Genomic DNA, 11,549 nt, shown 5'->3' on the forward strand with positions numbered 1-11,549 from the left:
GTGCCAAGACCATCTGGGCTCCTGCAGAAGACAACCAGCCAGTCTGCGACGGTGCCAGAGAGTCTTAAGGACCGGCGAGGCACCTGCAGAAGACTTCCAGACAGTGTGCGACGTTGCCAGTCTCCAAAACCGGCGGCGCACCTGCAGGACACTCTCAGAAAGTTTACGATGGTGCCAAGACCGTCTGGGCACCTGCAGAAGAATCACAGACTGTGCCAGACAGTCGCCCAGACCTCCAGGGCATCTGTAAGAGACTCTCAGACAGTCGGCGACGATGCCAAGACCGTCTTGGTTCCTGAAGGAGACTCACAGACGGTGCAAGATGGTCACCCAGACCGTCGGGGCACCGTCAGGAGACTCACAGACAGTCTATGATGTTGGAAAGAACGTCTGGGCGCCGATAGGAGACTCGCACACGGTGCCAGACAATATACATTACCGTCGGGGAAAGAGCAGGAGAATCCCAGACAGCCAAGACCGTCCGGGCACCTGCAGGAGACTCCCAGACGGTGTTACAAGTCTCTCAGACCGTCGAGGCACCTGCACGAGACTCCCATACAGTCTGTAATGGTGCAAATACCGTCTGGACACCTGCAGGAGATTCCCAAACAGTCTTCGACGGAGTGAGAGACTGTCAGGCACTGTTACAGACAGTCTGGGAGTCTCCTGAAGTTGCCCAGACGGTCTTGGCACGTCGTAGAATGTATGGGAGTCTCCAGCAGGTGCCCAGACGGCATTGGCACCGTCACAGACTGTCTGGGAGTCTCCCACTGGTTCACAGACAGTCTTGGCACCGTCTTACACTGTCTTGTAGTCTCCTGTAGCTGCCTCGCCGATTAAAAAGACTGCCTGGCACCATCGCAGACTGTCTGGGAGTTTCCTCCAGGTGACCAGACGGTCATGATATCGTTGCAGAATGTCTGGGAGTCTCTTGCAGGTGTCCAGACGGTTTTGACACAGTCGCAGATAGTCTAGGAGACTCCTACACGTGAATCGCCGGTCTTGAAGACTTTCTGGCACCGTCGTAGACTGTGTCGGGGTCTCCTGCAGGAGCCTCAAAGGTATTGGCACCGTCGAAGACTGTCTAGGAGTCTCTTGCAGGTGCCTTGCCGGTCTGGGAGACTGTCTTGGCACCGGCACAGACTGTCTGGGAATCTCCTGCATGTGCCCCGCCTGTCTGAGAGACAGTCTGGTACCGTCGCAGACTGTATGAAATTCTATGGCATGTTTCCAGACGGTCTTGACACCGTCTCAGGCTGTCGGTGAGTCTCCTGCTGGTGCATTGAAGTCAATTAATGGTCAGTCAAGTGCATTCCTCTTTATGTCACGTACCTTTTTTACATGTGTCTGCCGTCCTCAACGCCACCCAACACGCGTTTATGGCTGCCACAGTCTCCTGCCACTTTTTCCGCTAATTTGCCTCTGTCACCAATGGCTCGTGCTTTTCCTCCAGCAGGTTCTTGGTTTTGATAACAAGATCTTAAAGGATATCTATCTCTTTTTTGAACCACAAATCGCACTGACTCAAAATGTTGCTGTCTTCGTCTTCCATTTTTCGCGTGTAATTTCGCCGTCGGATTTTGATGGCAGAAGGGGTTATTTTCTAAAAATAGCGACTTCCACGACCGCAGTCCAATGACCACACCGTCGTGCGACCACAGTCGCGGCAACTTGCTCCTTGAACGCGGCAAGTGGTCAGTTGGCGGCCGAAAATAATGCGTTTCTGGTTTACTGGTTACGTTGTATGACATTGTCTATAGTTTAGTTGGGAAGTCTGTAAATATATATTTGCATTTCATTCGGTTACAATGGACGACTATTCTAGTGTATGTGTAGCCTCATTTATAAGACGCGCAAAGAATTTAGAGATACTTTTTATATGGGCTAAATTCTTTGGAATTTATATATAAATATATAAATATATATATATATATATATATATATATATATATATATATATATATATATATATATATATATAAAAGTAGCTTAATATTTAAGAGCGTCAAAAATTTGGACTAGTGTATGTGATGATTTTGAATTTTTATGATTTCGGATATTTAAACGTCACATATATCCGTCTTAAAACGAATCGGATGGAGGAATTTTCGTTCAACCATAAACTCCGAATTAACGTTTCAAACATGTAAAACCATGCTCATCCGAGGACCATGAAATTCTGAAACAAGATGTAGTGCCAAACAACACCAGGAAGTAAAAATCCGTAGGCCATGTCAGCCAACGAAGAATGGTTTCGTTGGAGCAATTGACATGTAAACCAACGTCTGGGAATGTGTGTGTATTTTGAAGTTAATGAGGTCCTTCCGCGTCCCAACACTACTGCCTAATTTGCTGACCAAATTCACGAAATTTGGGACACTATCTGGGGGCGTAGCTGTTTAAGCCAGCTTTTCACCTTTAATGACTTTTACATAACGCCAGCAGATCCGATTGAATACATTCGAATGATTCGAGAAAAATCCCCCAGAACTTTGGTCACGTCACAGTATAAGTGTACTGCGCATACAGTATAACACTGCTCAGTGCAACGACACATAAACCTTAACTTTTGACCAGTTACAATTGCGCATTAAAATCCATCTCTCAGAATTTCAGGGTCAGTACTCAATCGTGATAAATCGACTATCTCCGGAATCTCCGCAAGGTATGTTTTTGCAATAAATAGTCATCTTAACCATAGTGGGGAGTACTCGGTCACTTACACGTCAGGGGAAGACAAGACGGCCTATCGAAAACGGTGATAACACAGTATCGCTTTTACGATGAGCAAACAAATACTAACGAAATAGTATTGTTTCATGATAACATGGAAATCGTTTAATTATCTAATCACAAATGGTTGCCATACTCGGGTCTGGAAATCGTTCAAAGAAGCCTTAATAGGCTTTCCAAATTTGACAGTTTACACAGTTTGACTTCAAGTTTATGTCGAAAAGAATTGTGCTCAGATGTTCCATTTACACGACGCAATCATTTTTCTCCAGACTCGCGTCATGCGAAAATGCGTCTTATGCCACATGCGACCAGCGTTGCTATAACCCGGCCTGCGCATCTCGCAGTTTGGTCAGGAGATCCTTTATGAGACCACAAAGCCATGCGTTATATAACAGCGGACAGCGTAGCTCCTGGCGAGACTTCGCAATTACACATGCTGGTCTTCAGCAACGCTAGCCGAAACGCCATAAGACCTATTTTCGCATGTCGCGGTTCTATTTAATTGTCATTTGAATGTGTGTTAATAAAATATTAACATACTACACATTTCGATGGTAAAGAAATAAACTCATAATACTTGTAAACCTTTTGAGGACACTTATGATATTATATGATCTACCTTTGTATAACTTTTATCCACAAACAAATTGTGTGGTTTGAATGTGCGTGCGCTTAAGAACACACATTTCGTGCGGGGGATATGCGACTTTCAAGTGAAAAAACTCAACAATAAAAACCTTTATTTTGAATTAAATTCTTTTGATACGTTAATTGTCTAACTTTATTTCATAGTCAGGATATACGCCGAATATCTTTTTTAAGACATTTTTTTTGTTAATAATAGCTGCAATTTTCTGTGCACGAGGAAATCGGGAGTTATATATATATATATATATATATATATATATATATATAACTGCTGAAGTTTGGGATATAAAAAATACCTTTCTCGCCTCCTATTGGTCGGCTCGCGAAAGCTTTGTCTTATACTTTATATATAGTTGTTAAACCAGTTGACATGTGTGTTCATGCTATCCTCGTGCTAATCAAGCTGAGATGAGTCTTCGCATATAGGTTACATTCTACACTATCGGTGTAAAGCAGGTCAGATTTGTGCCTTGCGTTTTGTGTGTGTTTGAAAAGGAGCCGATGGGTAAAACACAATCATACGCATATACATTTTAAGTTAACCTGGACATATCAAGTCGGTGAGTTGGCCTTTACTATTGCGTTTCGTTTTAACCGTGTATCATACGATCTGCTTGTATAAAGTAATTTCCTTTTTTAGTTTTCGCATGTTCGCGGTATACTTGAGAAAGATACAGTTTTGAAATATGTTTGAAGCGTTCATGCTATGACATTGTTTAATTTCATATGTTGTTTGATTTATTTTCCGTGTGTGTTGGCAGGTCATTATTTATTAATAAGCACAGAAAATGTTACGGATGACATTATTGTATATGCCGTTTTTTGTCAACAGGAACCTTTTAAAACTAAATGTGTATACTATCAATGAAATGGCAATGAAAGTGATTCTTTATTGTTCAGAACACGGTGTTGTGGATGAATTTTGACAGTTATTGCCCTTGTAAATATTTATTGTATCTATGGAGTATTTTTCTTTAACGTAATTGTGTTAATTTGCATTAGTTTATTTTCTTAGTTCTTGCGATGCTATATTAACATTTGTGAAAAAAACCGTAAACTTGTATTGACATAATTATAAATTGTATTATATTAGCACTTAATATTGTTGATATATTTACAGTTATGAACTTGTTCAACAAAAAGAGCCCCCTTTCACAGTGGGCTATATCACTCCCTAACACATGTATATTATACTGGTCCTTAGAATGAAGAAACGTGCGGAAAGTTGTATTTATCCGTTGTCCATTAATCGCTGCTGCAGTTAGCGTCGAGTTGTGATTCGTCCTCGTCGCCAAACCGCCATGTTCAACAACAAATCAAACAACAACAACGCTTCAAAGCAAGTTCAAGGACTATGTTACCATGGATACCCGGTTTACCCTCCCCAGCCACACGGCGGGTTTCCGTTACACGTTGGAAACCCGCAATATGGAGTGTTTGCACCTAATTACGGCGGGAATTATCCAGCTCCGATAATAAACCAGGTATGTACCTTAGACCTAAAATAGCTGTTTGTGTCCACTACCCGAAATACCCTAAAGTTAAGGTGTCGAGTTTCCTATCATTTTTGCTACATCCGTTCATCATAGGCGCTTAATTAAGATAAACGTTGAAAGAAAGATATGTTTCAACGAAAGAAACGGTCGATACCATTGCCTGGAAGGAACCAGTACTTGTTGTTTTGAAAATATCTTGAAAATAATAATAACATATTTTTCAATTAATTCTTCTATAAGTAAATAACTTAGGATCATGAATGAAAATGTGCGGAACTTGAACCGCGATTATCTAATAAATGAGGTTTTCACATTGGAATTATTACACTGCGCTACGGATTTGAACCTCGTAATTTAATTATTCGATATTTTAACAATGGTTATTATTTTCATTGACAAAACGAAATTCACAGAGTTTCCTTGAGTAATATGATATTGCATTGAGTGTTAAACTGCCACATCCAAAAGAGATGGCTTCATGGGTTCGAGCTGTCTTGTGACAGCTCTTGTTAAATAAAGTAAGAAAAAAATAAGTATCTCCATGTTTACACTGTAAAGAGTTATATAGCAACATTTACAACATGGAGGATTTAAATCTCATTTTAACACCTTTGAAAAATTTGATCTCAATTTTAAGGCTATAAAGAACTAGATTTCGAATTTCAAAGAAAGTGGTCTGAAAGTTAACACATGTGAAGATCTGTGTATTGTTTTAACCTGTGAAGAATACTATATTAATTGTTAACATGTCCGGATGATCAGATCCTTTTCCTCCCGAGGTGTGAAAAAAAAAAAGGTGCGAGAATCGTCCAAGGCTTCAGACCAGTAATTAACTTAACCCATGCCCATTTAGATCCGTATTTTGACGTATGTGTGGTGCCTTAAAAGTTAAAGTTAATATAAGAACTTTCTTACTAGATTCAAATTTTAAATCTAACCCTTAGCTACTGATGAGCAGCAAACAGCACAAAACCTGAACACACTGCGAGTTACTCGCAGGCTGTTCTGGTTTTGTGCTGGTTGCAAAAGCCATTTTCACTTCTCCTCTTATGAGGGAAAGGGTTAAGCGAACACATCTAGAAGGTCTCCTGTCTCCATTTCAGCCGACAGTGCAGTCGACCAATGTTAATATCGGTGGTACGTCTAACTATAGGGACAGGTCCACCCAACTGTGCTGTTGTATGGAGGATGTGTGCGGCTGTGAGTAGGCGGCAACGCTGCTGAGTTTCGCTTATAGATTTAGACATGGTCAAAACTGCGATTAGGTACGGAATACCGTTAGGGTCATCGTGGTAACACATTAAAATCCACAGGGCGACAATGCGAAAGTGCGATAGTACGATGGCGACAATGCGATAGTACGATGGCGACAATGCGATAATACGATGGCATTGTCGCCATCGTACTATCGCGCTGTCGCCATCGTATTGTCGCACTGTCGTCATAATATTATCGCACTATCGAATTGTCTCATTGTCGCCATCGTACTTTCGCACTGTCCCAATCGTATTGTCAAACTGTCTTGATCGTATTATCGCACTATCGCATTTTCGCCATCGTACTATCGCATTGTCGCTCTCTGGATTTTAATCAGTAACCACGATGGTCCTAACGATATTCCGCAATTAGGAGAGTCGCATGTGTTGTGTATTAAGTCAGGAGAATGTGATACTGTCTCATGGACTGATACTATCGTGTGTTCTATGGACTGTAGAGCTGCAACGATTCGATCTGATGCATCAAAAATCGGTTCGAAATGCGTCGATTCGATTACGATACCAAACCTACCAAATTCGATTCGATTCTTTAACATATAGACATATATATACATAGATACGTAAAGTTCGCTGTATTCTGACTATTTGATACGGGAAGGTATAGGTTTTATATTTACCTGTAATTACGACGCGCGCGATTGGCTGCTTATTACTTTAGTCATCCAATCAATAAGCGCGTTACTGTCTTCTTTCGGAAAAAGCGTCAAAATGGCTGAACAAGTTGTGGCCGACAAATTGAAATTATCAGATGCGCCTAAGAAGCTAAAGTGTGGCAGTATTTTGGGTTTCGGGATGGTTGCCCTCCCGATAGAGCAAAGTGTAAACTGTGCTTCACGGATGCAAACAGAACGTTGATTTAGCAAGACTAAGAGGTAGCACAAGTGCAACTACTCAAGTCGCCAGCCAGAAAAGTAGTTCTGTTTCTGTTGGGAATTTGTTAAGTTTTTAGAGAATGTGCTTTGTCCTACAGGTAACAGGTGATGCTGTCACGGCACAATGGTAGACGTGCCTGTAGCGGTTTTGGATATAAGTATAATAGTGATAATACTATCACTCCACTGATTCTAGATGTTCTTATGATTATTTATTTAATTATATATTATTGTGTATTCAACACAATCTTCTAGTCAGAAGTTTTTTATATTAAAATTGAGTCCTAATTTGCTTTTCGTTTTTATGTGTTTTATTGAAATATTGACATAGTTTGAAAGACAATTGGCTGTTTCTTGCAAAATATTTCTTACAAATGTAAATTTAACACACTTTCAAAAGTTTTTAAAACACTGTTGAACCAACCAAACTATAACAAACAAACACACAATTTGACAAATGCCCAAGATATCTAGGTATGCGACACTTTTGAACAGAAATGTTTATTTTGAGGCATAAGAGTGAATATATGATAAAACTAGGTTTGAAGATGAATCGAATCGAAAAAATCGGTATCGGAGTGTCTGAAATCGAAATCGAATCGAATCGAGCTGTTGGTGAATCGTTGCAGCTCTAATGGACTGAGACCATCATGTCTCATGAAATGATACATTTTTATGTCTGATGAATTGCTATTTTGATCAATCATGGAATGCCACCATTATTTATGTTGGACTGACATCATCATGGCTAATGAACTGACATCTTGTTTCATGGACTGCCACCATTATTTCTCTTGGACTGACATCATCGTCGCTAATGAACTTACATCTTGTCTCATGGACTGTCTCCATTATTTCTCTTGGACTGACTTCATCATGGCTAATGAACTGACATCTTGTCTCATGGACTGCCACCATTATTTCTCTTGAACTGTCATCATCATGGCTAATGAACTGACATCTTGCCTCATGGACTGCCACCATTATTTCTCTTAGACTGACATCATCATGGCTAATTAACTGACATCTTTTCTCATAAACTTCCACCATTATTTCTCTTGGACTGACATCATCATGGCTAATGAACTGAGATCTTGTCTCATGGACAGCCACCATTATTTCTCTTGGACTTACATCATCATGGCTAATGAACAGACATCTTGTCTCATGGACTGCCACCAATATTTTTCTTGGACTGACTTCATCATGGCTAATGAACTGACATCTTATCTCATGGACTGCCACCATTATTTCTCTTTGACTGACATCATCATGGCTAATGAACTGACATTGTGTCTCATGGACTGCCACCAATATTTCTTTTTGACTGACATCATCATGGCTAATGAACTGACATCTTGTCTCATGGCCTTCCACCATTATTTCTCTTGGACTGACATCATCTTGTCTAATGAACGGACATCTTGTCTCATGGACTGACATTATTATTTCCCATGGACTGACATAATTATGTCAAGTATTAATTTACTTCATCATGTCTCTTGGACTGACATAATAACTAGTATGTCTTATAAACTTACACCATAGCTTATAGACTTATATCATGGCTTATAGACTTATATCATGACATATAGACGTACATCATGGCTTATATACTCATGCCATGGTTTATATACTTATATCATGGCTTATAGACTTATATCATTGCTTTTAGACTTACACCATGATTTATAGACTTAAATCATTGCTTATAGATGTACATAATGGCTTATAGACTTACACCATTGCTTATAGACTTATATCATGGCTTATAGACTTATATCATGGCTTATAGACTTATACCATGGCTTATAGACTAATATCATGGCTAATAGACTTATATCATTGCTTAAAGACTTATATCATGGCGTATAAACTTACACCATGGCTTATAGGCTTACACCATTTCTTATAGACTTTTATCATGGCTTATAAACTAACACCATGGCTTATAGACTTACATCATGGCTTATAGACTTACACCAAGGCGTATAGACTTACACCATGGCTTATAGACTTACATCATAGCTTATTGACTTACACCATGGTTTATAGACTTACATCATGTTTCTTGGACTGACTTTATCAGGTCTCAAGGATTGACATTACAATGTTTTACGGGCTGACATTGTAGTGTTTCATGGACTGACATTATCGTGTTTAATTGACATAATCATTATCAGTGAATACTATTATCATGAATTATATGTGTGTGTTGCACCGACTGCCATGAACGTCTCTCGCGGGCTTTCCTTACTGTGTCTAATGGACTGACACTTCCTTTTACATAACATACTTATCTCAGGGACAATGATAAGCATGCTTACTGAAATATGCATGTGCCATCGAATATCAATAATATAAACAATGAACAGACATGTCCGGTCGCAAAGCCCACATCCAAACACTGCATAAAACACCACTTTGAATGTACCACTTTTCTGTAGTTTTATCCTACGTGTATCAAATATTTCAAATTATGATACTTTTATGAGAATTTTAATTAAGTTAAATATTCCGTCATAAAAAATGCCGACAAAAACGTATGATAAAGCATCACGATTTCAATATACTAGTACATGTACACAGTATAATTTATGTTCTCTATTGTGCACGTGCAGGTTTTTGCGCGTTGTGCTCCTGCCCTTGCTTCGTGAGGCAGCGTTTTTTTCTGAATCGAGGATAATACAAACGTTTAGAAGGAAGTACAGAAGAAATATGACTGATTTCCCAATGGAGCCCAAGTTATATTTACTAGATATAATAACAATAGCAAACGATACATTAATAACAAGCTATGTTAAAAATGCATTTGTTTTTACATTAAATTTTGAAAAAGTTAAAACTAAAAATCATTCTTCAAATAAAAGGAGAATAGTTTGTTTGTGGCCGTACAGGTGACCGCAATAGAATAAACCGCGGCAAGGAGTTTGGAAACAGTTCTTGACGATCACGAATGTCTTATATTGGCCATAGCTTAAAGGCGAATAAATGAAGAGATGTACAGTATTCTTAAAGGGATCTTTTCACGCTTTGGTAAATTGACAAAATTGAAAAAAGTTGTTTCAGATTCGTAAGTTTTCGTTTTAGTTATGATATTTGTGAGGAAACAGTAATACTGATCATTAACCATGCTCTAATATAGCCATTATATGCATCTTTTGACGATTTTAAAACCTAAAAATTATAAAGCGTTGCAACGCGAAACGATTGAATAATTTGGAGAGTTCTGTTTTTGTCGTTAAATTTTGTGAAACTACGAAGATTGCTTATATAAGGTATAAAATACGTCAAGAATGTGTACACGGCGGAATAGCTCAGTAGGCTAAAGCGTTTTTACTTCAGGACTCTGGCAGGACTCCAGGGGTCACTGGTTCGAAACCTGCTCCGGGCAATGTTCTTTTCCTTTTTTTATTTTTTTTCTTGATTTTTTTACTGGAGCTTTTACGATCCAATGTTTACATTTATCAATATAAAGCATTTAATGAATAAGTTAAAAAAATGCCAAATTCTGTGAAAAGGCCCCTTTAATCTTACAACTGTATCCCGCTCGCACCCGGCAAACCCAAATGATCCTTATATGAGATATACTCGCTCAAATACATATTATCCTGCCTCTGTTGCAAACATTGACCTAATAAAGCAGGGTCGAATAAATTTTCCTATCTCCGGTCCATTGTGTACACACCGGTCTAACGTAGTGACGTCACCATCTATGTATAGAATGATCTCCGGTCAACAGGAAGTAGTGTATTTCTACGCACGCTTTGACACATAGTTGAGTGTAACCTTTCCAATAGACTACACAAGGGTGTAGTATTTTACCAATATCGGCTGCTATCGTAATTATAGACCAAGAGAAAAATATCACATTCTCCATTCGTTTTTTATTTTTATTTCTTTTCATATTTTCAGTAGAAAAGTATTAAAAGGAACAGTTTAAAGAGGAACTATTTTTTACGTGACACAATCGGTAGTTATTTGGTCGTCTGTTGTGTACATGTAAGACGCTCGACAAGAATAATTATATTGTTATGTCAATTTATCATTTGTCTTTGATATAATGTGTCAACGGCATAAAGCAGTATAAATCGAATACATGGTTGGTGCCTAGATGGATAAAGTTTTATCCGAATCGGCCCGAAAAAGAATCAAAGCGCTGAAGGCACTGAAGATGTTCGCTGTTGCATAATTTAACACGCAATGCATTTTTCAAAATCAATCACAAGTTTGAAATGAACACACGCCATTCACTTTATAAAGTGTGTGTCATAGCGCACGGGTCGAGTTTTGTGTGCACTTTTTATCATCCTTATTATTTCATAGAAATAACTTAGACACAATAAAAAAAACATGCTTTTTGACGTTCTGAAAGCATAGAAAGTATGATGAAAATGGTAATGAGAACTTAATATAAAGAAAATTTGCAGTCACCATCATATTAAAGGAATATTTTTTCTAATATCAAATAACTATCTCACCAAGAATATAAATTCATAATGAAAGTTCCGTGTACAAAA

The 11,549-nt window shown here is 38.8% G+C and overlaps 1 protein-coding gene across 2 annotated transcripts; it reads left to right on the forward strand.

Annotated features, from left to right (window-relative positions):
• The first annotated feature begins 3,777 nt into the window (after window positions 1–3,777).
• LOC127850720 (uncharacterized) lies at window positions 3,778–10,035 on the forward strand. Of its 2 annotated transcripts, none has more exons than XM_052383999.1 (4): window positions 3,778–3,944; window positions 4,589–4,868; window positions 5,984–6,080; window positions 9,651–10,035. In XM_052383999.1, the coding sequence occupies exons 2-4, from the start codon at window positions 4,686–4,688 to the stop codon at window positions 9,713–9,715; spliced, it is 345 nt and encodes a 114-aa protein (XP_052239959.1). In that variant the 5' UTR covers window positions 3,778–3,944; window positions 4,589–4,685; the 3' UTR covers window positions 9,716–10,035. The 2 variants fall into 2 exon arrangements, with proteins under 2 accessions (XP_052239959.1, XP_052239958.1); XM_052383998.1 differs by having other exon boundaries at window positions 3,781–3,944; window positions 4,646–4,868.
• The last annotated feature ends 1,514 nt before the right edge of the window (window positions 10,036–11,549 follow it).

This window comes from Dreissena polymorpha, chromosome 11 (assembly GCF_020536995.1).
Source record: "Dreissena polymorpha isolate Duluth1 chromosome 11, UMN_Dpol_1.0, whole genome shotgun sequence".
NCBI classification, from domain to species: Eukaryota; Metazoa; Mollusca; class Bivalvia; order Myida; family Dreissenidae; genus Dreissena; species Dreissena polymorpha.